The sequence below is a fragment of the Platalea leucorodia genome (assembly GCF_965183815.1).
Source record: "Platalea leucorodia genome assembly, chromosome: 20".
Lineage (NCBI taxonomy): Eukaryota > Metazoa > Chordata > Aves > Pelecaniformes > Threskiornithidae > Platalea > Platalea leucorodia.
The window spans coordinates 7,655,080-7,680,492 of NC_138842.1; the positions used below are offsets into that span (position 1 = coordinate 7,655,080).

General features: G+C 64.4%; 2 protein-coding genes across 3 annotated transcripts; both read left to right on the top strand.

Annotated features, from left to right (window-relative positions):
• The first annotated feature begins 6,365 nt into the window (after nucleotides 1–6,365).
• On the top strand, nucleotides 6,366–15,611 carry FXYD6 (FXYD domain containing ion transport regulator 6). Of its 2 annotated transcripts, none has more exons than XM_082330659.1 (8): nucleotides 6,366–6,448; nucleotides 13,560–13,622; nucleotides 13,858–13,896; nucleotides 14,024–14,098; nucleotides 14,222–14,258; nucleotides 14,527–14,576; nucleotides 14,697–14,739; nucleotides 15,346–15,611. In XM_082330659.1, the coding sequence occupies exons 2-7, from the start codon at nucleotides 13,565–13,567 to the stop codon at nucleotides 14,723–14,725; spliced, it is 288 nt and encodes a 95-aa protein (XP_082186785.1). In that variant the 5' UTR covers nucleotides 6,366–6,448; nucleotides 13,560–13,564; the 3' UTR covers nucleotides 14,726–14,739; nucleotides 15,346–15,611. The 2 variants fall into 2 exon arrangements, with proteins under 2 accessions (XP_082186785.1, XP_082186784.1); XM_082330658.1 differs by lacking the exon at nucleotides 6,366–6,448 and adding an exon at nucleotides 12,366–12,803.
• Nucleotides 15,612–17,253: 1,642 nt separating this feature from the next.
• LOC309599342 (uncharacterized protein) lies at nucleotides 17,254–21,190 on the top strand. Its single transcript, XM_082330660.1, has 5 exons — nucleotides 17,254–18,502; nucleotides 19,294–19,332; nucleotides 19,475–19,549; nucleotides 20,407–20,623; nucleotides 20,809–21,190. The coding sequence occupies exons 1-5, from the start codon at nucleotides 18,409–18,411 to the stop codon at nucleotides 20,957–20,959; spliced, it is 576 nt and encodes a 191-aa protein (XP_082186786.1). The 5' UTR covers nucleotides 17,254–18,408; the 3' UTR covers nucleotides 20,960–21,190.
• The last annotated feature ends 4,223 nt before the right edge of the window (nucleotides 21,191–25,413 follow it).

A 25,413-nucleotide genomic window follows, 5' to 3' on the forward strand; every position in this document is an offset into this window, starting at 1 on the left:
GCGGCGCTGCGGGGCTGCCCTGCTCCTCGCGGGGGAAGGCCGCGCGTGCTGCGGCGGGCCCTCGGGAGCGGCGCCCAGTGGGCGAGCGGGGGGTGCCCCCGTGCAGCCCGCAGGCGGGGGGCCGCAGCGTGTGCTCAGCACCCCAATGCACACCCACTCCTGAGCTGCTCTGAGGCTGTTGCCGTTCGTGTGGGCGCATGTGATGGAGTGGCTTTTTGCAAAAGGCCGTCTTGCCTTTCGCCCTCTGCGTTACTGCTCATGACTGGCAGAAAGGGGGTGTCTGAGGTCTTGTGGGGGCTTGGCAGGAGATGCTCGGGTATGCACGTAATGGAGGGATAGAGCTGTGGGGGGCGAAGCCTCCTGGGGGGCAGGGGAGAGCCATGTTAAAATTCAGCTTGTGAATGCTGTGAACCAGAGCAAAATGCCTTCCCGAGAAGGCTGCACACCAGCGCAATTGCCCCACGATAGAGAAACAGCAGTAACGAGCATTTAGCCTTGAATTTTCCCTGGGAGGAGGAAAGGTGACTTGCAACTGGTCTGTCGTAGCCCATCTTCCTGCAGCTGGGAACATTAAAGGAGGGACCGGTGCTTTGGGGAGCTCACTCGCGCTCTCTGAAATGGCCTGAAGCTGCCTCGCAAGCCTGTCTCTGCGAGCCCCGGTGGCCTCTTCTCTCTCCAGCGCAACAGCCCCGCGCCGCGGCCTGCCTCTCCCTCCCGGGGCAGGAGGCTGGCGTGGCGCGGGGGGCAAACCCCGCGCAGAGGGCTCGGTGCTGTGCTGTCCAGCGTGTCCTGCAGAAGAACTGGAAGCATCGGTTCCCCGAACGACGTGAGTACCGGACTTTGCGTGGGCCGGGCGGTCTGGTTTCTGACCCCTATCGCTTACAGCGGGGCCACCCGGCTCTTTGCGGACTGGGAAGACTCGTTTCCTATAAGCGTGCTGGAGACTGTCGTCCAGCCGTGCACAGGCTCTGGAGCTGCAGAGGCTCCCTGCAAAGCGAAGACGAGAAATTCTCGGGGTGCGTGGGCTGCCGCAGGCGCGTCCCCTCCTCGCCTCCTGGGAGCGAGCCCCGGGTTCCCAGAACTGGCCGCCTGCTGTGGAAAAGGTTATCTGCAGGCAGAGCGCTGCGGTTTGCATTTGAATTTTGGGATAGCAGGTCTAGTCTGGCTCTACGTGTGCAGAAAGCACCTACCTCTCCCTGGGACTCGGAGCGGGCCCCTGTGCGCAAGGCGGTGCTTGGCGGCTGCTCTAGACCTGCACCGAAACAATAAGAGCTATTGCCTTTTGGGAAACACTGAGTCAGCCTGACCTCAAATAGTTTTTCAAAGAAGCGACGCAGAAACCTCCCACGGCGTGCGCGAGCCTCCCGTGAAGGGGGTGTGCAGAGCCCGCGGGACTGTTTTCACTTTGCTTTGTAACCTCTTTGCCGCTCGGTGGGTTCGGGGGGCAATAACCTGCTGCTGGCCACAAGCTGCCCGGAGCTCAGCCCGGCGAGGGACTTTGCCTCTGTAGCTGGGCTGCAAAACCCAGCCTGTTCGGGCTCCTGTTGTGAGGGGGCCGTGACCCGCTGGGAAGCGCAGAGCTGTAGGATTGATGCTGGTAGCTGGAGAGCGCGCAGAGCCCGTGGGCGCGGGGAGATGTACGTGCCGAGCTCCACCGTGCGCGCCCAGCTGGAGAGCCGTGCAGCGGTGCAGATGCTGCTCTGCAGCCCTGCCCCGGGTTGGGGTGCATCCCGAGGCAGGGGGTCACGGCCGGGCTGGCTCAGCCTCCTGGGGGAGGCCGGGGGCTGCCTGGGCAGGGCACGGGCTCGGGGGTGCTGCTCGGCTGGGAAAACGCTGAGCCAGACCAGAAGGGCCGGTGGGTACTGACACGCTGAAAGCCGGGGCTAAAAACTGAAGCGTGAAAAGGGCTCGGGGCAAACTTGCCGCAGCAGCCGCGCGGCCGGGGTGTGCGAGGCGGGAGTGCCGTGCTGGCAGCGGCGGGCAGGTGCCGCTGCCTGCGCGGGCTCAGCCGCCCTCGCCACCGCTGCCTTGGGCTCTGGTGGCTGCGGGGTGGAGGCTTTCCTCCCGGTACCACGGACCAGGCGGGATCCGTGCCGCACGCGAGGCTCTTTAGGTGCCCTGTGTCAGGGGCTAGGTGCCGCCTGCCCCTGGCCACAGCAGAAGCACCAGGGAGGAACGGGGGCTCTTGCCCCCCGCCGCGCAGAGGCACCGCGTCTTCGCCGCCCGCGTTACAGCTGGCTGCGCTGCACGTGCAGCGGCGAGGGCAACGTTTCTCTGACAAACAAAAGCAGTTGAGATGGGGTAAGAGCAGGGGCCCCGCGTGAATTCCCCCTTTTATGTTGGTCTGATTAAATTGTGAATTCAATGGGTCCTAAGTTGCGGACCCAGCTTATGTTTGGCCAAAGGCTCTCCGGGATCTCAGGGTTTCTGCTCGTAAAAGTCGTAGTGTGCACCACAGAGCAGCAGCTCATAACGTTTTATCGCTGTCTGAGATGGCGTGCTGGAGAAACAGATCTTTTGAGAGAGAATAAAACAAAAACTGGGCGTAGTAAGAGCTGATCTTGTTGGCACTGCGTTCCTGGTAACGGTGCCATTTCAGCGCACTGAGGACCTGCTCCTCTGCTGTGGATTTCACCGCCTCAGAGGCTCTTGCTCTGCTGCTCTCTGAAATAGCCTCAATATACTGAATAGAGAAACAATTTCAGCCCCTAATACAAATCTAATTTTTCTTCTGAACCTGCCATCCAGTGGTCCCTCCTCCCAGGCCCGCGGAAAGGTATGCTGTGTTTTCCCAAGGGCTGAAGTTTTCTAACCAGATGAGAAGCGACGAGTTTCTCGTGAAGCCGCCCGGCCGCGGCCGTTGTGCTCTGCTGATCCCAACGACAACGCCGTGCAGACGAAGCAGGCGTCTCGGACACCGCTTCGCCTCTGCTCCTGGAGCGCTCGAGCGAAAAGGTCCTGCTGTCTGGAGCCGCGGGGGAGCGCAGCCGCAGCGGGTGCCAGCCCAGCCCCGCGGAGCCCCGCGGGACCGCCGGGCCAGCGCTCGGGCACCGCAGCCAGGTAGGGCCCCGGCACCTCTGCCTCGCGGAGAGCCCCGCTGGGAGCGGGCTTTGCCTCTGCTTTGCCTCCTCTCTTGCACGGAACCACCTTTCCCCTGCGTCCAGCTGGCTGGGGAGGAGATCACGCTGGGGTTTGGGCGAATCCAGTTCGTTTTGCCGATGTCTTTCTGGGCAGCTCCCAGCTGCGGTGCTGCCGTCCCTGGTGCACGTTCTTGGCAGGTCCTGTCTGCGGGGGAACAGCCCACGGCGGGCAAGCACCCCCGCGGGCAGGCTGTCCCCGCTCGCTCGGCTGCGCCCTGCTCCGGAGCATCTGCCGAGCCGGGGGCGCCGAGCGTGGCCCCGCATCTGGCCAGGCTGTTTCCATATTCCTCTGCTTTAGAAATCATAAGCCGGGGCCCCAAGGAATATAAATTACAAAAATGCAGTCTGGCAGGCACCATGTGAATCACCGCCCATTAGCGGTGTTTCTCCCAAACTCTCCTTTTATAGCTCTCTACTCTGTTGTGTCAAAACCGGTTTGTTTATATGGTTTCGGAGATGATGTTTCTCTGCAAAAATGTTTTTCCCATAGTTTCGGATTGGTTCCCTTCCGCAGTCAGAAACGTCATCACTTGGCACGGAGTTGCCAAACTTCAGCTTGTGCAATCCCCAGGCTGGCTGGGCTCGACTAGCAAATACGGCCCTCAGCAGCGTCGGTACAGTCTGCTGCTCTGTCCGTCGCTCCCAGGGGAACTCGGAGCACAAGGAATGACTTGGGCCTGATGCAAGACGGCGTTACTGGGCTAAACGCAGCCATATGGCTACGCGCTTTTGCCACTGCTCGCTTCTCCTGTGCCCCTGAGCGTGCCAAGGGCTGCGTTGCCACCGAACGGGCAGTTTGCAAACGTTTGCAAGCTTGGCATCGCAGAGAAGGAAAAGACCTTAAAATTGGCAGGGAAAGTTCTGGAGAGCGAGCGGCTCCTTGCCCTACTCCCTGCCAGGCCTCGCTGCCCGGAGAGCACGGGGAGGAGATGCCTGCTCCGCGCCTGCTCCAGCGTAAGATGACACAGGCTGAGATGAAATCATGCCCTTGTTGGAGCCACTGGCAATGCTCCTATTGACTCAAATAGCATGAGGAGATCAGCCCAGCCCCTTCATTAGCATAAATAACCACTCCGTGCTGCTAGCCTGCAAAAGGTTTGGCCCAATTTCGCTGGAAAAGAAACCATCGCTCGCTACGGTTCCCTCCAGCAGCGCGGCTCTGTCGAGCAGACGTTTCCCATTAGCAGCTGCCGGAGCCGCTTTCCCTCCGTGGGAGCAGCGCAGCCGACCCCCCGCTTCCTACCCTCACAATGGGGTCTCTATTTCACCTGAGTTTGTACAGAAAACAGGCCGCGGTGCCAATTTTTTTAGATTCTGCTTGCTTTGGGCAGCCCCTTGCAAATCTGTAAATAAAGAGCTGGAGGAAGGAGAGCACGTAGCGCGTCCAGCCGCAGCCAGCCGTGCGTCCCGGCCGCTGCCTGCGCGGGGGCTCAGCGTCTCTGCCTCCGCAGAGACCCGCCGCGCTCGCTGCAGTCCCCAGGGCGCGATCACGGCATCGGAATATCTTACTGGGTGGAGCGGATAATAACAGCTGAGGACGGGGTAAGGCCAGAGAAGCCCCAAACTTGATTATAACTGCTGGATCCCTGCCTCGCTCGCTGCAGGGTAACCAACAGCCTTATCATGTTATCCCCATGCATTAGAGAGACTTGACGTTGTCCAGCTCCTCTGCGTTGGTCTGTATCTCGTGGCCCTTCTGAATAATTGCCTTGAAATGCCAGTGCCGGTTTATTTTCTTTTTATGTTTTACTGGAAACTGGGAAATGGATGTACAATGGACTCTGTGCCATTATTGTCCGTGAGGCTGATTTCTATCTGAGATGCATTTGAGTTATTAGGGGATGAAGCAGCTCAGTGGTGACAGCATTGCTAAGGTGTTTTTTCAAGAAGAAATGGCTCTCCAGGGCAGCAGCGGGAGCCAGGCAGACACGGGCGTGCCAGCCTGGCCTGAAAGGCAGCGGTGCCCCGTGGCACTGGCAGTCAGCTCGCAGCACCCCCTTGCCCATCTGCCACCGTGCCCGGCCCGTGGCAAGCTCTGGGTTTGCGTGGATACCGCCGAGCGGTTGCGGTCCTGTGGCTTGCAGAGCTCCCGGGCGCTCGGGGCAGCCCCCAGCTCACTGCCCTCCTGCTGCAGATGCCCGCAGCCGCGGGGCGGTGGCCCTGGCCGGAGCCCGCGGGCCCCTCGGTGGCTCCAAGCGCAGCCAGGACCCAAGCTGCCCTCCCCGCTGTGGCTGCTCCCAGGCTGCTCCCTGGCCGCGAGCAGCGCGCCAGGCACAGGCGTTCCCTCCGGGGGCTGTTAAACGCGTAGCTCCCTCCCGGATCTTGCTCCTCCCGAGGCGCTCCGCTGTGCAAGGGGAAGAAACTGGGTGGTTGCCACAAAGCTCTGTCACAGGGCGCCTGAGCACAGCAGCGGTGGGTCCAGCCCGTCTCCTGTTAGCCTTCTGCCCTGACTGTCTGAAGGATGTGCTGGTTTCTGATCTGCTCTGGGTAAAACCCAAAGGGTCTGTTTTTCTGCAGCTGCTAAATGCTGGCGGATCGGGGGGGTCAATGCAGGCAGCGCGGCCCGAGCACGCCTGAGACCAAACCAAGCGCTGCCACTGCTGAGCCAGGCCAGGTTGGAGCGTCCCTGCTGCCCCCTCCCCAGCTGGCCTGCCCCGGGCGGCCCCCGAGAGCCGATTTAAGCCCCGTGAACTGGGCCACCTGGGCCACCTGGCCTGGCAGCCTGGCATCGCCTGTCCCAGCTACGCCCTTCTGCTCTCGGGAGGCAGCGAGCAAGAGAGACGAGCCTCTGCGCCCTGCTCGCCCATGGCTCTACGCCGATTTTCTGCTCGCCCCGGAGGAGCCCCAGCAGGCCATCGCTTGCTCGCCGTTTCCCCCGCTACCTCCGCACCGGGCGCGGGGCAGAGCCCAGGCCTGCTCTCCGGTGCGGGACGGGACGGTCCCAAGCCCGGTGGAAGCCTTTCCCCCCCGCAGCAGCACCCTGCCCGCGGCACCGCTTGCTGCGGGGCAGCCCCAGCTCCTGCGGGGGCGCGCACACGCCCGGACCCCCGCGGCGGCAGGGAAGCGGGGCAGGGCTCCCCCAGCACCTCCGGGGCGGCGGCGGGGACCCCCCGGCTCCCGGCCCGTCCTCCCCGCCGGCGCCCCGGCCCTTTCCGGGCCGCTCCCCGCGCCCCCCCGGCGGCGGCAGGCGCCGCCCCCGCCCCGCCCGGCGCCTTTGTGCGGCCGCCGCGCTCCGCGCACACGCTGCCCGCTCCGCTCCGCTCCGCTCCGGCCCCGCACCGCCCGCAGCAGCGGCCCGGCCGGCTCAGGTGGGTCCGGTTCGACGGGGCTGGCGGGGAGGGGGCGGCGGGGCGGGCCGCGGGGCTGCCGCGGCGAGCCCGGCCCCGGGCGGCTCGGGGGTGCGGGTACCGGGGCATCGCCCCGGGCCGGAGCGGGGCCCCGGGGCATCGCCCCGCGCCGCCCGCATCCCCGGCCCTGGCGGCTGCCATGGCAACGCCGGGTACCCTGGGCTCCCTCATCCCGCCGTTGCCTGGCTACCGGCCCCCCGTGCGGGGAAGGGGGCCCCGGCCGTCCCCACCCGAGCCCCCCGCGGGCCGAGCTCGGGCGCGCCCGGCCTCCCCGCTGCTCCCCGGCCGCCCTGGGGCCGGGGGCTCTCAGGGGCCGGGGCGGTAATCCTCCTCGCCAGATATTTGGCAGCGTTCCGGCTTCTGTTGTTCAATATTTTAGTAACACCGTAGCGACACGTAAACAGCCGAGTGCTTCCTCGCGGGAAGGCGGACGCGGGGAAGGGAAGAGCGCGTCTCTCGGGATGTGCAACGAATGCTTCCCGAAGAAGCAGATACCAGAGTCCGTGTGGTGGAACTCCGATCTTGCAGGAGGGTTTCTGTGGGAGGGCAAGTGACAGGTGGTTCGCGTAGCTGCGAACGAGCTTTGCAGCATGAAAGAGCAGCCTCTCGGGAAAAGGCACCTGTGGATTAGGACTTGAAGCAGTCTCCTGCACCCGTTTCGGCAAGCCCGCGGTGCTCCGAGGTGCTGTGGGCTCCCCTTGGGATTTTGAGTCCCCCTGGGTGGTTTCGCTCCCGGTTTGAAAGGAAGACGAGCCCAGAGAGTCCCTGCCCGCGCGCAGCAGGAGCGCGGCTCCCAGGTGGAGCGATGGGGAGCGCGTGCGGGGAAGCCGCCAGGCCGAAGCGCCGTGGCTGCAGAGCCAGGCCGCCTGTCGGAGCGCGCGCCCGGGCCTGCCGGGAATACCCCGCGCCTGCCAGGTGCGGGGCGCCTTCCTCGCGTCTCACACTCGCCTTGGAATTTTAGCTGCCTCCTTGAAACTCAGCTGTTCGGCTAACGTGTCGCGGAGAGTCACGGCTTTGCCGGGAGTTTCGGCTTCGGTGTTGAGGATGAGTCCCCAGCACAGCAAACTGGCAGCTTTGTGCCTGGCTGTTCGCCTGTGGTTGTCTTTCAGGCTGTTTGTGCGTTTCCGAAGCGTAAAGAGACCGAGCTCCGCGGCTGTCGCGTCGTCGCGCTGCCCGAGCGCGGAGAAGGCACCGCTCGCACCGGGTAGCGCGGAGGCGTCCCGCCGAGGGGCTGTGCCGCCCGGCCGTCCCTCCTTGCGGCGTGCAGCCGTGGCGGTGCTGGCAGGGACGGTGGCCGCGCGTGGTGGGGACTTCTGCTTGCCTTGTGCTCGGCAGCGGTGTTGGCTGGTGGTAACAGCAAAGGAGAGAAAGGAGAAAATGTCCGCTCTTTGATGCTCTGCTGAACGTGGCAGTATTGTGGTACCCCAGGACGCAGGGAGCTCGAAACAGCTTCTCTTACCCCGCTATTTCAGTGTTTTCTGGTGATCTGGATTTCTCTCGCCACCAGGACCCGCCCGGTAACCTCTGCTTTGGCTGACCTGTTCGGCTCCCCTCGTGCCGGTGCCCGGCCGCGCCCCGCTCAGCGCGCAGAGCCCGCGGTCCGGCCGGCGCGCGGCGAGGGCTGGGGAGCGCCGGGCGTGGCGGGGGACGGGACGCTTCCAGCAGGCGCGCTCTCTGGCTTACAGCACCCGGTTATCTGTTAAGCAAACAAGGAGAGAACAGGAGCAGCAGAGTCCTGACAGGAGGAGGTGGCGGCGGTGGTTACTGCTTCCCCGGAGCCAAGGGCTGGGTTCTCTGCCTGCTCTCCCGAAGCCGGCGCTGCCGGGCGGCCATTAGCTCGGCACTCATTGTGCTGGAGGTTTGCCTCAAACGCGGGGCTAGCCTCGCTGTTTCACGCCTGCTGCCTCTCGTTTGGGGAAACGTGGGTCATCGGGGTGGGCCGGGGACTGCGCGTGAGCCAGAAATGGCCAGGCAGCTTCGGCGAAGGCTCCTTCGTGTTTTAGGGCCAGTTGCCCGAGGCTGGAAGAAGCCCTGCAGGAGGCAGGTTTAATGCTGGGGTACAGGTGAGGGATGCAGCAGAGGGTGCGCTCGGAGCCTCGCTTAGCCGCGGTCAGCGATTCCCTGCGATCGCGTCTTCTGGCAGGCATCGACCCGGTCGGGGCTGGTCCGGGGGGTCCGTGTGTGAGTCTCGTTGAGCAGAAGCAGGGCTGAAGTTTGGGTTCCCGGGGCTCCTGGAGAGGGTTTCCTTTGAATACCCTCTGCTTTGGGGAGATACCCCAAACCTGATCTCCTATGCCGTCAGCCTTTGAATCGGCACCAAAATTGGGAAGTGCCGTCCGTGCCAGAAGGGCGCGGGCTGGAAATCTCTCCTTCTCTCTCGTTCAGGAACACGAGGCGCAACAACAGGCACGTTAGTAGCCAGATTGATGCTGACGCGAAATGGCAGAAGAGCACATCTATGCGTAGCTGGAAATGTCCATTCACACATGCACGCTCTTAAATGCTCCAGGCAACTGAGTGCTGCTGTCACGGTCTTGGGGGCTCTGCACAGAAACTGGAGATTTTAACTAGGTCTGATCTTCAGGAGATGCCCCGAGGACTCCTGACGGAAGGAGGAGGCTGCCCAGCGTTATGCTGTGATGGCTGAGACTTGACAGGGCTGATCTACGCAAAAACAATGAAAAGGAAAACGGGACTTTGAGATTCAACGCCGCTACAAATTTACCTGCCTTGTTCTGGCGTGATTTGCCACGCAATGGAGAGCTCCTCAGTGGGCAGGAGGGACTGGGGCTGTCTGCCCGGATTTCCCCCCGTTCCTCTCTCTCGCACGCACTCCGTCCATGCCCATACGCTACCCAGTGACATGCAGAATTGCAGGGAGGGATTATCCAGAAGCAGGAGGCTGAGGGAGAGCTGTGACTGTGCCTTGCATGGAGCGAAGCACGTTGGCTACGAGCTTGGCGGGGCGGCAGCAGGGCAGTGAATCATCCGGCCGGCTCTGGTGCCTGTGAGCTGCGCCCGCGTGGGCACGGGGGGCTCCCAGCTCCGGCTGCCCAAAGCCCGGGCCCAGCGTGGAGAGGGAGCGGCGAGCGTGGCCCTGGCGCCGCTGCCCAGCCCTGACTCAGGCCCACGCTGGCGGGCCGCAGCCCCTGCGCGGGAGCAGCCCAGCATGGCGTCTCTGCTGGCTGCGCTGGGCAGGATGGGAGGGAGCCCCAGCCGGGTGCCGCCTGCCCTGGGGTGCCGCTCCGGGGGCTGCCAGCCCCGGCTGGTGGCCATAGGGGCCAGGCTGCGCTGAGGGGGCAGCCGCAGCTGCGCTGGCTCCTCCGGCCCCAGTGCCGGGGCCGAGATGCTCCAGGGCGGTGCTTTCCCCGGGCAGGGAGGGCATCCCCGGGCCGAGGGCCCTGCAAGCGTGCAGGGGCGAGGGCGGCTCGTGGGCACCGCCTGCAAACCCTCACCACGGCGCAGGTCCGGCCCTGGCTGCCTCAGTGGCGCAGGGTTAATCCCGCAGCCTGGTCTCATCCCCGTCGTGGCAGAGAGGGGCTCCGCGAAAGCACAGGCGAGCCCCCAAACGGAGAACTCCACGTACTTCCCTGGTCTGCGTCGTGGCCGAATGCCCGATATCCTCCTCCCGGCACCCGCTCTCGCACAGCCGTGCGGATGGGGATGGGGGGTAAAGGTTTGGGTTTCCCTCTTAAAACTGCGGACGGGGTGGAGGTGCGAGGGAAGGGGAGCCTGGGTGCCCTGCCCCGCTTCCTCTGCTGCGCTGCCTCTCTCCGCGTTAAGGCAGATCTTGCAGTTTTAACAGGAAAAAACATGTTTTGATTCAGGTCGCGTGCAAAGTGCCCCGCGCTCCCTGTTCCCCATGGCTGCTCGGTTTGGGGACCGCAAACTTCGTGCCGCTGCTGGGGAAAAACCAGGGAGATTTCTGGCCAGCCGCGCCGGGCGGGCGAGGAGCGGGCTGTGCCCGCGGGGCTCCGTCGCTCATCGGGCAGCTGCTGGTTTTCCCCTGCCTTTGTGCAGAGGCGCAGCTGGATTCTGCGTGAACGGAGGGCAGGGAACGGCGCCTTTGTGCCTTGAACGCTGCGGCCTGAAGGCGCAAGAGGGGAAAACGGCAAAGCCTGTGCAGTGTTTGCTCTTCTCACTTTATTTCAGCTTCACGAAAAGGTGGGTGGGCCAGCTTGGAACAACCCAAAAAACCTGTGGCACTTCGCAAAGCATATGCTTCCTTGGAGGAGAGCTGGGCTCGTTTGCACTCCAGAATGCTGTGTTTGTTTTTCTAGCGAGGACACCGCCAGTCCTCATGGTTAACTCGCGCGGAGAGAAGTTTCCGTGTGCGGAAGCGTGTGAATTTTGGGAACCGAGTTAGAAAAACAAAGAACATATGTGTGCCGAGTGCTTGGCTTGGCAAAAAAGTGAACTCTGCTGCACTAAATGCAAGGAGCCAAAAGCCGAGCGGAGGACTGGAACCAAGGGCCGCGGCTGAGCAGGGCCCCAGCGCCGGCCGGCTTCCTCGGGCGGCGGCAGGAGAGGGGGAGCGAAGCCGGCGGCGGTGCCGGACCTGGGGGGTGTTCACTTCTGTTAGGGCTGGCAACGCACCCGGGCAGCCAGCAACGTGGCTCCTGTCTTTCCACAGCCGCTCTGGGAACTCTGGCCTGCGTGTCGGACCCGCTTAGCCTTGCAGGCAGGGCTGTCCTGTGCTGTAAAGCGCCATTCCGGGCATCAGCGGGAGCGCCCCGAAAGAGAAAAGGCGTGAGGGTGGGTGCCGGGGCTGCCGGGTGTGGGGGGGAGCGTGCGCGGGGCTGCAGGCAGGAAAGCTCGGCCGCTGGGAGAGGGCTGCCGCACGCCTTGGCTGGGGCGGCGGGGCGCAGCGCAGCGACGGCGGCGAACGATGCAGAATTCCCGAGCCTGCGCTCCAGGGGATGTCGCCGAGCCGCTGCTACAATAGCAGTCAAATAACGGCAAAATGAACAGTAAAAATCTGATGAATGATTTGTTCAAAAAATAAAGGCATGGTTAGTATGCTATAACAGCCCGTTGATACCGTCCATCTAGCAACAGCGTGTGCGGCGTTGCCTCTCCTTATGCACACACAGCACCCTCCTAGCGGGTAACGCCACTGGGTTTTGCGCTGGCAGCCTCAGCAGTAAATAGATAAAGGACATGAGATAAAGGGCAGAGGAAAACGTGCGACTAGAATTTACTGTATCACCAGCTGTTGGGTTCTTTGTATGCGTTTCTGAGACCTGGTAATTATCCAGAATTACGTGCCGCCTCAAACGAGGGGGCTTGGCTGGGCGCGGGGAGGCAGCGGCACGCTCCAGCGCAGCGTGGCAGCGCAGCCCCGCGCTACACAATGGCAGCGCAGCTGCAGGCAAGGGAAATTAAACCCTCCAGTGTTCAGATAAAACACGTTCGCTTCAAAATGAGAAGGCATGGAAGGGGAGGGAAGGACGTGAATTACCATGGGACGCAACTTGTTCTGATGAATAAATCGCGTTGTGGAAACGTGCTCCCCGCGTTCGCGGGGCTGGAGGCCGCTTCCTCCGCAGGCGCGAGGGGAGCTGGCTCCCGAAGGCAGCGCCGGGGAGCAGCCGTGGGGCGAAGCGCCGGGGGGGCCAGCTCTGGCAGGCCGGTGGGCACTGCTGAGCCCGCTCCACATGTGCCGTTTCTGGGCACCTTCACAGCAGAAGCCGGGACGAGGGGCCGCAGCAGGATCTGGGGGACCCTGGTGCCCCGAGGAGCCGGCCTGGGGCAGCTCAGCTGCCCCCCCCCGTCACTGGCGGCTGGGATGGAGGTTGCTCCACGCTGGGGATCTGCATCCATCAGCTAGCTGAATTCCTGCTGTCGAGGGCCCCTTTCTTATCAGCACTAATCCAGCACAGCAGCTGCAGCAGCTCTGGAGCGCTCGGTGCTATCAGCGCCGTGCAGGGCGCCTGATAACCCCCCTTCTGCGCCAGCAGCGAGCCCTCTTCGCGCTCCCGCACCATGTATGGCCACCGAGCCCTGTCCTCGGGGCGCTTGGCGGCTGCCTGGCAGCAGCAGAACACAAACAAGCGGAGCCCCGCGGGCGGGCGAGCTGCGGGCGGCCGGGGAGGCAGTGCCCAACCTGCCGCTGCGCTCCTGAGCCCCCGGCTCGCTCCCGCGAAGGAGGCATCTGCCAAGCCCCCTGCGCCTGGCAAGAGGCGTCCCCCGCGCGCAGCCACCCACCAGGAAGGGGCGGACGAAGGGCAGCTGCTGCCCCGACCCCTGCCTGTCCCCTCGGGAGGAGGAGAAGGATGCTCGTGCCGGCCCCGCTCTGCTCGGGGCCAGTTAACAGGTACCGAGTGCGCTGGCAGGGCCCTCCCTTTGCAGAGCAGCGGTGCCTGGTGTTGGCTGGTCCCAGCAGCAAGGGTGCCCATCCCAGACGGGTGCAGCAGCAGCTCGGGGCATGGAGATGTGCAGCCCCTGCCCGAGCTGGCGGGGTTACCCCCAGGCTGGCAGCCCTGGAGAAGGGCCTGTGCCCCGCACAGGGCAGCGTGTCGGTGCTTGTGAAGGGGCAGGGACAGGCTCAGCTGCGAGGGGGGACCGCGGGGTATTTGGGGTCTCTCCTTGCTGCTGCAGGTGAGCGTGGGGAGCTGGGAGGGGCAAGTGCGGCCGCCAGCTCCTGTCCCACCAGGGCCACTGGCCTCGTTGTAGGAATGTGCTGTAATTGCTATGCTAATTGGGACAAATTAAAGCACGCTCTGGGTGAAGGGCACAGCACTGACCTTGACGGAGAGATCACAGCCCTTGTGCTGGCCCCATTGCCTGCAGTGCAGCCTTGAGACTGCACCCAGATCCATGCCAGGAGCAGAGCCAGTGCTGCAGAGGTGGTTGAAAATATACCACAGAACCCCACAAAAAGCCTGCCCGTCTGTCTGCTCAAACCCTTCCCCTCCTTTGCGCCGGCAAGCCGCCATGTCCCCGTCGGGCTGGGCGCAGCCACGGCACCAGGTATCGTGGCCGACCCCCAGGTGTTTCCCAGAGCCAGCCCCGTCGCGGTGCCCTCCATCAGCCGCCCGGGTGCTGAGCCCACTTCTCCCCTCTCTCGCAGCGGCCATGGAGGCAGTGCTGATCTTCCTGTGCTCCCTGCTGGTGCCGGCGGCTGTGGCAGACGGTAGGTGCCAAGGGCTTCCCGCGTGCAGGAGGTGGCCGGGGCGTGGGAAAAGGCTGCGGGGCCCCGGAGGACAGCCGCCCCTCCGATCCAGGGGGGCTGGAGCGAGGCGGGGGCGGCAGCCCCGGGAGCCCGCAGCCCCAGCGGGGTCCCTGCCCCAGCGGCGGGGCGGGGGGGGCTTGCAGGGGCTGGGCCAGAAGGCTTGCTCACCTCGCACCCCTTGTCTGCTTATTTCCAGTGGCCACCCAGGAGAAGGAGGAAGACCCCTTTAACTATGGTGAGCATCGCCGTGCCCAGGGATGGGTGTGCTGGCAGGGACGTGTGCGCCTGTGCGATGGGGAGCAAAAGAGGCTGCCCCCTTCCCTGAGCCCGGCAGGAACGAGCCCCTGTGTCTTCTCCCCCAGATTACCAGAGCCTGAGGATCGGGGGGCTGGTGTTTGCCGTGGTCCTGTTCACCGTCGGCATCCTCCTCATACTCAGTAAGTTGGGGACCAGGCGGGTGCTGGGCGTGCGGGCGCCGGTCTCGTGGGGGGTGGCTGTCGGGAAAGGCCGTGGCCCGTTCCCACTTTGGCCGCGCTCATGGTGTTTCTCTCCCCTCGCAGGCAGGAGGTGCAGGTGCAGTTTCAACCAGAAGCCCAGGTGAGTGAGGGCAGCATCTCCCTTGCAGAGCCTCTCTGCCCCCTGCTCAGCCCTTCCCGGGCTCCCTCCCGCAGCTGGCGGCGTGGCTGCGCTCTCTGAGCATCCCTTTCGGGCGCCTGGGGCCCAAAGCAGAGGGATGCTCTGCTGCAGAGCTCCTGTGCCCGCTCCCAGGGCACCTTCCTCGGCGTGCCCCTGCGCTGTCGGGCATCCCACCCCCTGGGACGGGGTGCAGGCCCCAGCCGCTCTCACTGGGCACCTCTTCTTGCAGAGCTCCAGGGGACGAGGAGGCTCAGGCTGAGAACCTGATCACCTCAAACGGTAAGGGCGCCCGTCCTGCGCCGCGCGTGCTCTCCCACCGTTTCTGCGTTGCGCTCGCCTGCCTGCGGAGCCCGCAGCTCTGGGCGGGCGCTGCAAACCGCTCTGCTCTTCCCTTTGCAGCAACGGGAGCACAGAAAGCAGAGAACTGAACGAGAGCCATGCGGTGAGTCCCAGGGCTGCCGCGGCCCGGCCCCGGCCAGCGTGGGTGGTGGCACCAGGGCTGTCACGGCCTCGGTGCTGGGAAGGAACGGGGGGGCAGCCGGGGCTGTGTAGGGGGGGCAACTGCGGGGCTCCGAGTAGACCAGTCTGCTGGGACTGGGCAGCTCCACATCCCCAGCACGGTGCAGCAGCGAGCACTGGTAGGGGCTGTGGCAGGGCAACGTGCAGTGCTGGCAAGGTCCCGGGTGTCCCGTGCTCGGCACGGTCCCGGGTGTCCTGTGCTCAGCAAGCCCCAGGCAGCCCAGCAGAAAAAGGAAGCATCTGTCCGGATTTTCCCTTGCGTTGTGTTTCCTTTCCTTGCGCTCCCCCGCCCCAAAATGGTTTTATTTTTAGGGCCTGTAGAGAGCGGAGCGCGAGTCCCCCAGGGCATCTCGCTCCTCGCCTGCGGAGCTCCCCCGAGCTCCCGGGCTGTGGCCCGCGCTGGGAGAGGGGCGAAGCCTGGAGCCCGTGCCGGCGGGAGCGCGGTTTGTGCTGCGGGTGGACGAGCCGCACGCAGGGAAAGGCGGCGGCGCCGCTCCCGGCCTGACTCGCTGCTCTCCTTCCCGCGCAGACCCAGAGGCCCCAGGACAGATGCTCGGACCGCAGATGCCAGTGGCCTGCGAGGAAACTGAAACCGCAGCAACCGGTCCCTCTAAGGAGATGCGAAGCTGCCGTGTCTGTGTTACCCTCTGTACTCCAGCACCGGTTCTGTTTACTAACCCGACTAAACTCCGCTCACCGTCCTCTCTGCCTCCAGTGGTGTGTAACGTTGATGTGAGGTGATCATTACCTCTAGGGCTAGTTGTTGCTGATGTTGTAATAGTGACTTTCTCTTCACCTTTCTCGTGCTGTGGTTGTGATTCCGGCTGCGTACGACTGGCAGGCGCTGCCCCCCAAGCCCGGGAAGGGGAGCCGCAGGGCAGGCCGGCGCGGGCTGCGGTGCACGGGGCCCGCTGCAGCCCCGGCGGAGCCCCGCGTCCCCCCGCTTCCCCGCACCCGCAGCCGGGGGCTCGTGGTTCGCCCCGGCTGCCTTTGGGCAGGGCTCGGGGACCAGTCCCGCGGCGTCTCGGGGGCCTGCCCAGCGTGACTCTGGACCGCGCGGTGCCGTTTCGGCCATAATCCGCGCACCCCAGCCCAAAGGCAGCCGCGGCGGGGGCGAGTCAGGCGGGGTGCCCTAGGTGGTGGCACCTGGGTGCTGGATTTAAGGCTGAAGGGAGCTCCCCCTTCTCGCCGCCTCGGTGCTCCCTGTTTGTGTCCCTGGCTGAAACCAAGCCGTCTGTGTGGGATGCCGTTGTAAACGTGGGGAAATGCTGCGGCGGCAGAGAAGCCCGTGAGATCCCCCAGCACGGCGACACTGTGAAAGAGGACGGCTGCGCAGCGGTGACCCTGCTAACCCGCGCAAAGCAGCTCCTCGCCAACGCTCTGCCTGCCCGCGAGGCGGAGGCGGGCAGGTTAAACAGTCTCTGAGGGCTAAAGAGAAACGCGGACTGAAACGAAGATCCTGTCCTTGCTCGTCTCCGGCAGGGAAGGGGCGGCGGTGTTTCCTCCTGGTGCTCCCTGCCCTTCCTGCTGCCTTGTTGCTCCCTGTGCCGTGGTCCGGGACGCGGCCGCCCGCGTCAGTGCTGCATGTCGTCCTGTGACGGTTGCGTGTCATCGGCCTCCCGGTGCCAACTGCCCCTTCTCCCCGCGGAGCAGCAGTGAGCGATGCTCGGGGGCTTCCCCCAGGGCTCTGGAGTGTCACCTTGTGCCCACTCCTGGGTCGGAGGCAAAGCGGGGAGTCTGGCCCCTTCCCCAGGCCCATGGGCTTGCAAAACCGTGGGCTCAGCTGGGGCTGGGGACTGCCGGCTTGGTCGTGGGCACCTGCCAAGGCAGGGTGGATCCCCAGGGCTGCAGTGAAACACGTCAGAGTGCCGTCCGCATGCCGGGAAGAGGTTCTTGTCCTGCAGGATGGTTTTGTGAGGGGTTTCGGCTACGCCTACCCGCCGCAGCGGTCCTGCCTCCAGCATGGGCTGTGGCCCTGCGTGCTTTGCATCCCTTGGTGGCGTTGGGAAGCACGCTCTGTCCCACCTGCGCGAGGCAGAGGGACCGTGTCCCCGGTACCCCGTCCCTTCCCCTCCCTGCGGCCGTTGCGGAGAGCTCTGCTCGCCTCCTGCCTCCGCGCTGCCTCGGGCAGAGCAGGCCCCACGCAGCCCAGCCCCAGCGTCAGCTGTGTCCGCGTCCCGCGTCGCAGTGCCCGTGGTGTCTGTAGTGTGCCTTCGGCGTTAACACGAAACAAAGAAATCCCTGTGGTGTGTAGAAATGGCAAAATCCTGACTGTTGTAAAATAAACCGAGCTATTGTGTTTCCTTTTAAATAGGCGAGTGTGCTGCTGTGGTAAAGGACTGGTGGGTTCTGTGCTGTGACCTAAGGGAGGAAAGGAATAAAATATCCTTTCCATCGGTGCCTGGCTGTGTCGTCTCAAGGGCCGTGGCGTTCCCGGGGCTCGGGGGAAAGGCTGCGGGGAGCGGGCCAGGGGCCGAGGGCTCCAGCTCTGCTGGGGAGGCTGGCTGGGCGAGCCGGCGGGCCGCTTCCCACGCTGTTCCTCTGCGCCGGCAGCCAGGCTGGGGCGCAGGGGGGCAGTGGCAGCGTGCCCCCCGGCCGGCACAGACAGGCTTTGTGCTGGCCCCCTCCCTGCCGTGCTCTTTTCTGCAGCCAGCAGCAGTTTCAACAATAGCCAGAGACCGTGTGAAGGGAGCGCGTGAGCAGCGAGCTCGGCTGCGCAGCCCCGGGGGACGCGGGCACAGAGCCCCCTTGTCCCTCGGCCTTTTGGGAGGTTTTGTGCTGCGGCCACTGGCGCGCCGATGCAGGGGGATGCTGAGCACCGCCTCGGCTCCGTGGCAGCAGGGCGGCCCCGCGCACCACCCTCCCAGGGCTCGGCTTCACCCCGCGGCGCCGGAGCTGAGCTGCCACGGGCTCCGGGCGCCCGCGCTCCTCAGCCGGGGCTGAGCCCCGGGCACGGCAGGGAGAGCGCTGCTTTGGGCCGGCTCCCCCGGCCGCCGCAGCTAATGGGCTTGGGCGCGTGACTCCCGCTCGCTGATGGTGAGATCAGAGCAAACTGGATTGAGCAGCCCGCCCGGCAGCTGGCTTCGCCGGCCAGGGCTGGCACAGCCCCAAGGGGTGCCGTATCCTGGTACCCGCCGCCGGCCCGGGGTGCGCCACGGACATCGCCGTGCCGGGGTGCTGCAGGGCCCCCCAGGACGCCTCGATGCTGGGCTGGGAGGAACTGACCTGGCCGTTGCGGGGACCTGCGGTGCCAGGCTGCGGGGACGAGGCACGGTGCCCGCTTCTCTCTAGCGAAAGGCAGCCGCAGCCTGTACCCGAGCCCGTCCCTCTGCCCCCCGCCTCGGGCTCGCCTCCGCAGCGGGAGGTGAAGCCCAGTTGGCCTGACGTTTGGAAAGCGAGGGAGGGCGTGCCACCCCCGCCCGGCTGGGTCAGGGACGCCCGCGGCTCCGGGGTGCCCAGCCCTCCCTGCCAGCTGGCACGGCGGGTGCGCACCCTGCCCTCCCCTCCCGGGCCTCCTTCCCAAAGGCGGGTGGGAGCCCTGCGCCTCCCCTCGTGACTGCGATAAACATTACACCGAGGCCGTTAATGTTTAATGAGCTTTGTCTCCCCATTAATGCACTTTCCCGTGGGCGCCCGCTCCCAGAGCGAGACGCCCGCCGGACGACACGCCGACACGATGGGTGACGGTAAGGGCGCTGCGGGGAGCGGGGCGGGCGGCAGGCGGCCGCGGCCAGCGCCCTGCTCGGCCCACCCGAGAGGGGCTTCCCCGGGGGCATCGCCGCGGGAGGCGCAGGGCTGGTCCCTCGGGCCAGGCAGGAGCCTGCGCGGGAGAAGCGCAGAGGATTCGGGGGAGACGTGGGGATGCGTCCCCAAAGCTCTGCAGCCCGCCGGTGCATCGGTGCCGGCTGGCGTTCGGCTTCTCAGGGGGATTTCTCCTTCCAAACGGCTCCTGGCAGAGCGACGCGCAGTCAGGTAAGGTGGCTCGAGCGGTGACGCAGCCATCGGACGGATGAGCCCGCCGGTGCGGAGGGAGGCTGCCGGGACGCACCCCGGCGCCAGGGGCCAGCTGGAGGGGTTGGTCAGTGCTCTGCGCCGCCGGAGCAGAGCGTCGCTGCCCCGCGGAGCCTTGTGGGCAGCGGCGCTTCCCCAGGGCACCGCCAAGGCTGCTCGGCCAGCGCTGCGGCCTTAGCAGATAGCAACCGGCTGCTGCAAACAGGCGAGCCGGGTCCCTGCCTGCAGCTCGAGGGCCTCCCCCATGTCCTCCGAATGCATCCTGCAAATGCACCGTGAACTTTAAACTTCCTCAGGTGCAAACCAGGAATTTGGGAATTCTTCACTGGCTCGGCTGCATCTTAAGGAAGTCAGAGCGCTCTTGCTTGCAGTCCTCATTCCTGATCTTTCCCACCTCCCCTCCCCGTCCGGGTGCCCACCGCGACCCCAGGCCCTGGCTCTCACTTGGGTTTCTCCTCTTTTCCAGAGCAAGCGCCCGAGCAGGGCCTGGACAGGTTCAGCTACGGTGAGTGCGTGCCCCGAGCAGCCCAGGGGCTGCGGGCAGCGGGACGGGCAGCCCGCTCCCACGCCTGCCCGTGGGCTCTCGCTGCGGGCTCGGCCCCGCGCCTCGGCCGAGCTGACGCCCGCTCTGCTCTCCTCCTCCCCAGACTATGAGACCATCCGCAACGGGGGGCTGATCTTCGCCGTCGTAGCTTTTGTCATTGGGCTCCTCATCATCCTCAGTAAGTGGCTCGGGTGGGCCGGACACCCCCCTTGGCTCTGTTCCCCTGTGCGGGGCCCCTGCTCGGCTCGCCTCCCTCCTCGCCCCAGCCGGCTGCCGGGGTGGGGGCCACCGACCCTGCCCCGCCACGCGAGGCCTGGGCATCGCCCGCAGTCGGGGCCGCCTGGGAAATTTCCATCTAGGCGAGCTCCCAGCAGAAAGGGAGTTGGGCAGGCGACCACATAAATATTTAGCGTTTCCCTGCCAGCGTCAAGGCTTCAGAGGGAAGGTCACTAATTAAAAATAGCAGAGAAAACTGACATTTCCAGAGTGAGAAGCCAGCTTTCCCAGAGCCCTCAGACCCCGGCAGCTCCCAGAGAGGCGGTGCCAAGCGTGCAGGGCACCCTGTGAACCCGTCCTCGCTCTGCGGGGCCGGCCGCGACATCGCAGCTGCACGCAGCGACATTGCACGGCTGTTTTAGGGAGAAAGATGAGAAAACCACCTGCGTTTGCAGCCGCGGGTGCAGCCTGGGGAGAAAGACAAGCATCCGAGCGGGGTCTCGTGGCTGCCGCTTTGCTGGGCAGCCGCAGCTTTGGGTGCAGGGGGGCTGGCCAGGCAGCGCAGCTGAGCCGGGCTCCGGGAGGCAGCACGTGGGGCCAGGGTCTCCCCACGCCGGTGGGAGCCGTGCAGGAGGCCAGCCCCAGCGCAGAGGCAGGGGTGCTCGGGGCTTCCCGCAGGAGCCAAACCCGGTGGTCCCTGCTGCGGGGACAAGGCTCGCGGAGCAGGACTGCTTCTTCGGAGCGGAGAGGGGCGGGGGAGATGGGGCGGGGGGGACGGCTCCAGCTGCAAGAGGCCTCAGTTGCTCCTCTTGCCCCCAGGCCAGCGGTTCCACTGCGGAGGGAAGAAGAAGAGGAGGTGGGTATTGCACGGTTTTAAGGCAGCCTCATCTCTCCTCCCCGTCCTAGTCCTGCCAGCCGAAAGCGCTGGGTTCTCGGCTCGTACTCCCTCCCGTCCCAGCCACGCTGCCCAGCGTAACACGTCTCCCCTTGCTTTTCGCTCCACAGACAAGGGAACGAGGCAGACCTGTAGCCGCAGGTAGGTTGCGGGAGGATGCGCCCAGCCGGCAGCCAGGCTCCCCTGGTCTGCCTGCGCCGGGCAGCGATGCTTCGAGGCACCCGTGCTTCAGGGGAGTACCTACGCGGGGTTTGTCTCGGGAGGAGAGGAGCTAGGACACGCTGGCCTCTGTGGCCATGTAACCCTCCTGCTTTGTCCGGTTTCAGAGCTGCCACGCTGCCGTGGAAGCGGAGCTTCATCCAAAGCGGAGAAGTCCTTGCCAAGGGCCACCCTTACCCCGCTCCAGTGGATCCATTACCCTGCTCCCCCCCGGCGAGGCCAGCATGCAAATTGCCCTCATGTTTTCCCCTCTGTTAGATCCAGCAAGAGTTTCTTGGCTAATAAAGTTCAAGCTGAGAGAGGTTAAACTTTGCGCCCGAGGCATTCGAACTGCCCACTCTCCTGGCCCGGCACCAATGACTTTTCTGCCCTGCGGACATCTTCCAACACAGACGCAGGAGAGCTTTCCGCTGGCTCCTCCGCACACCCGTGGCAGGAGCAGCGCGCGTCCCCGTTCCTGCAGCAAAGCCCTGCGACAGCCGGCCCGACACGGACATCTAGCGACTGGCTGGGCAACCCCGCTGGTGGCTCTGCTGGCCCCTGGCTGCCCGCCCCGGCACCCTCGGCCCTGTCCCCCGCCCCAGGCTGCCCTGAACACGCAGGGACGTGGGAGCGGCGGGGCAGGGGCCGTGGGGAGCTCGCCTCCCGCTTCGGCGGGTCGTGGGGATGCCTTGCCGGGAGGGGTTGGGCGAGGGCCAGATTGCGGTTCCCCGCTGGCACCCCGCGGGAGTGGGGACGGTCTCTGGGGGCTCTTGCGCAGCTCGGAGGTTTACCCTCTTTAGCTGCAGCCCCACCATCCTGGTGCTGCTGGGGAGGAGAAACCGGCTCGCCTGGTCCCTTTGGGGCTCAACTGAGGTCAGACAGCGACAGTAAAACAGGATGAGCCGGGGCAAGGTTATTAGGCAAACCCCATGCAATTTGTTTCATCTGAGGTGCTTATTTAACACAGTAAGGAGATGAAGTTGAAATATAAGTCTGACTTGACACTGACCCACTAATAAAGACTCGTCGCACGTTTGCACAGCTCGAACGGCAACCAGAGTCCTGCGGCGGAGGAAGGAAAGTGCCTTTCAACAGCACGGGCAAGCGGAAGGGGTAGACGCTACTGCCCACGGACATCCAGCTCTGCCCTGCTGGCACTGCCCAGCCGCGCCGACACCTTCCACGGGGGGGGGGGTGGGGGTGGGTCATGGCCACGGCGCTGTGAGAAAGAGCTTCAAACAGCGGGCGGCTCCCCCCGCCCCCCCCAGGGCCCGGTGGGACCCAGCCGGTGCCTGTGACGCCACGCGAGGAGACTGAGCGTCCTCGGTGCCATCACGTCCCCCGGGGCCCCTCCTTTGAGCCCAGTTCGAAGTAGTTATCCCCTCTTGTCCTCCTTTGACCCTCCGTGTCCTCCGTTGACCCCAATTAACCTCACTTGACCCCCGTGTCCTCATTTGACCCCACGGTCACCACTTTCAGGGGTTCACTTGACCTCGGTTGACCCCCGTGTCCTCCGTTGACCCCAATTAACCTCAGATGACCCCCGTGTCCTCACTTGACCCCACGGTCACCACTTTCAGGGTTCACTTGACCTCGGTTGACCCCCGTGTCCTCCGTTGACCCCAATTAACCTCACTTGACCCCCGTGTCCTCACTTGACCCCACGGTCACCACTTTCAGGCCTTCTGGTGACCTCGGCTGACCCCCGTGTCCTCCATTGACCCCAGTTAACCTCTCTTGACCCCCGTGTCCTCACTTGACCCCACGGTCACCACTTTCAGGGGTGCACTTGACCTCGGCTGACCCCCGTGTCCTCCGTTGACCCCAATTAACCTCACTTGACCCCCGTGTCCTCACTTGACCCCACGGTCACCACTTTCAGGCCTTCTGGTGACCTCGGCTGACCCCCGTGTCCTCCATTGACCCCAATTAACCTCACTTGACCCCCGTGTCCTCACTTGACCCCACGGTCACCACTTTCAGGGGTGCACTTGACCTCGGCTGACCCCCGTGTCCTCCGTTGACCCCAATTAACCTCACTTGACCCCCCGTGTCCTCACTTGACCCCACGGTCACCACTTTCAAGCCTTCTGGTGACCTCGGTTGACCCCTGTGTCCTCCGTTGACCCCAGTTAACCTCACTTGACCCCCATGTCCTCACTTGACCCCACGGTCACCACTTTCAGGGTTCACTTGACCTCGGTTGACCCCCGTGTCCTCCGTTGACCCCAATTAACCTCACTTGACCCCGTGTCCTCACTTGACCCCACGGTCACCACTTTCAGGCCTTCTGGTGACCTCGGCTGACCCCCGTGTCCTCCATTGACCCCAATTAACCTCACTTGACCCCCGTGTCCTCACTTGACCCCACGGTCACCACTTTCAGGGGTGCACTTGACCTCGGTTGACCCCCGTGTCCTCCGTTGACCCCAGTTAACCTCACTTGACCCCCGTGTCCTCACTTGACCCCACGGTCACCACTTTCAGGGTTCACTTGACCTCGGTTGACCCCCGTGTCCTCCGTTGCCCCAATTAACCTCACTTGACCCCCGTGTCCTCACTTGACCCCACGGTCACCACTTTCAGGGGTTCACTTGACCTCGGTTGACCCCCGTGTCCTCCGTTGACCCCAATTAACCTCACTTGACCCCCGTGTCCTCACTTGACCCCACGGTCACCACTTTCAGGGTTCACTTGACCTCGGTTGACCCCCGTGTCCTCCGTTGACCCCAATTAACCTCAGATGACCCCCATGTCCTCACTTGACCCCACGGTCAGCACTTTCAGGGTTCACTTGACCTCGGTTGACCCCTCTGTGTCCTCCGTTGACCCCAATTAACCTCTCTTGACCCCCGTGTCCTCACTTGACCCCACGGTCACCACTTTCAGGGGTGCACTTGACCTCGGCTGACCCCCGTGTCCTCCGTTGACCCCAATTAACCTCACTTGACCCCCGTGTCCTCACTTGACCCCACGGTCACCACTTTCAAGCCTTCTGGTGACCTCGGTTGACCCCCGTGTCCTCCGTTGACCCCAGTTAACCTCACTTGACCCCCGTGTCCTCACTTGACCCCACGGTCACCACTTTCAGGGTTCACTTGACCTCACTTGACCCCCGTGTCCTCCGTTGACCCCAGTTAACCTCACTTGACCCCCGTGTCATCACTTGACCCCTCGGTCACCACTTTCAGGCCTTCTGGTGACCTCGGCTGACCCCCGTGTCCTCCGTTGACCCCAGTTAACCTCTCTTGACCCCCCGTGTCCTCACTTGACCCCACGGTCACCACTTTCAGGGGTGCACTTGACCTCGGTTGACCCCCGTGTCCTCCGTTGACCCCAGTTAACCTCACTTGACCCCCGTGTCCTCACTTGACCCCTCGGTCACCACTTTCAGGCCTTCTGGTGACCTTGGTTGACCCCCGTGTCCTCCATTGACCCCAATTAACCTCACTTGACCCCCGTGTCCTCACTTGACCCCACGGTCACCACTTTCAGGGGTGCACTTGACCTCGGCTGACCCCCGTGTCCTCCGTTGACCCCAATTAACCTCACTTGACCCCCGTGTCCTCACTTGACCCCACGGTCACCACTTTCAGGCCTTCTGGTGACCTCAGTTGACCCCCGTGTCCTCCGTTGCCCCAATTAACCTCACTTGACCCCCGTGTCCTCACTTGACCCCACGGTCACCACTTTCAGGCCTTCTGGTGACCTCGGCTGACCCCCGTGTCCTCCGTTGACCCCAATTAACCTCACTTGACCCCCGTGTCCTCACTTGACCCCACAGTCACCACTTTCAGGGGTTCACTTGACCTCGGTTGACCCCCGTGTCCTCCGTTGACCCCAATTAACCTCACTTGACCCCCGTGTCCTCACTTGACCCCACGGTCACCACTTTCAGGGTTCACTTGACCTCGGTTGACCCCCGTGTCCTCCGTTGACCCCAATTAACCTCAGATGACCCCCGTGTCCTCACTTGACCCCACGGTCACCACTTTCAGGGTTCACTTGACCTCGGTTGACCCCCGTGTCCTCCGTTGACCCCAATTAACCTCAGATGACCCCCATGTCCTCACTTGACCCCACGGTCAGCACTTTCAGGGTTCACTTGACCTCGGTTGACCCCTGTGTCCTCCGTTGACCCCAGTTAACCTCACTTGACCCCCATGTCCTCACTTGACCCCACGGTCACCACTTTCAGGGTTCACTTGACCTCGGTTGACCCCCGTGTCCTCCGTTGACCCCAGTTAACCTCACTTGACCCCCGTGTCCTCACTTGACCCCACGGTCACCACTTTCAGGCCTTCTGGTGACCTCGGCTGACCCCCGTGTCCTCCGTTGACCCCAGTTAACCTCTCTTGACCCCCGTGTCCTCACTTGACCCCACGGTCACCACTTTCAGGGGTGCACTTGACCTCGGTTGACCCCCGTGTCCTCCATTGACCCCAATTAACCTCACTTGACCCCCGTGTCCTCACTTGACCCCTCGGTCACCACTTTCAGGCCTTCTGGTGACCTTGGTTGACCCCCGTGTCCTCCATTGACCCCAATTAACCTCACTTGACCCCCGTGTCCTCACTTGACCCCACGGTCACCACTTTCAGGGGTGCACTTGACCTCGGCTGACCCCCGTGTCCTCCGTTGACCCCAATTAACCTCACTTGACCCCCGTGTCCTCACTTGACCCCACGGTCACCACTTTCAGGCCTTCTGGTGACCTCGGTTGACCCCCG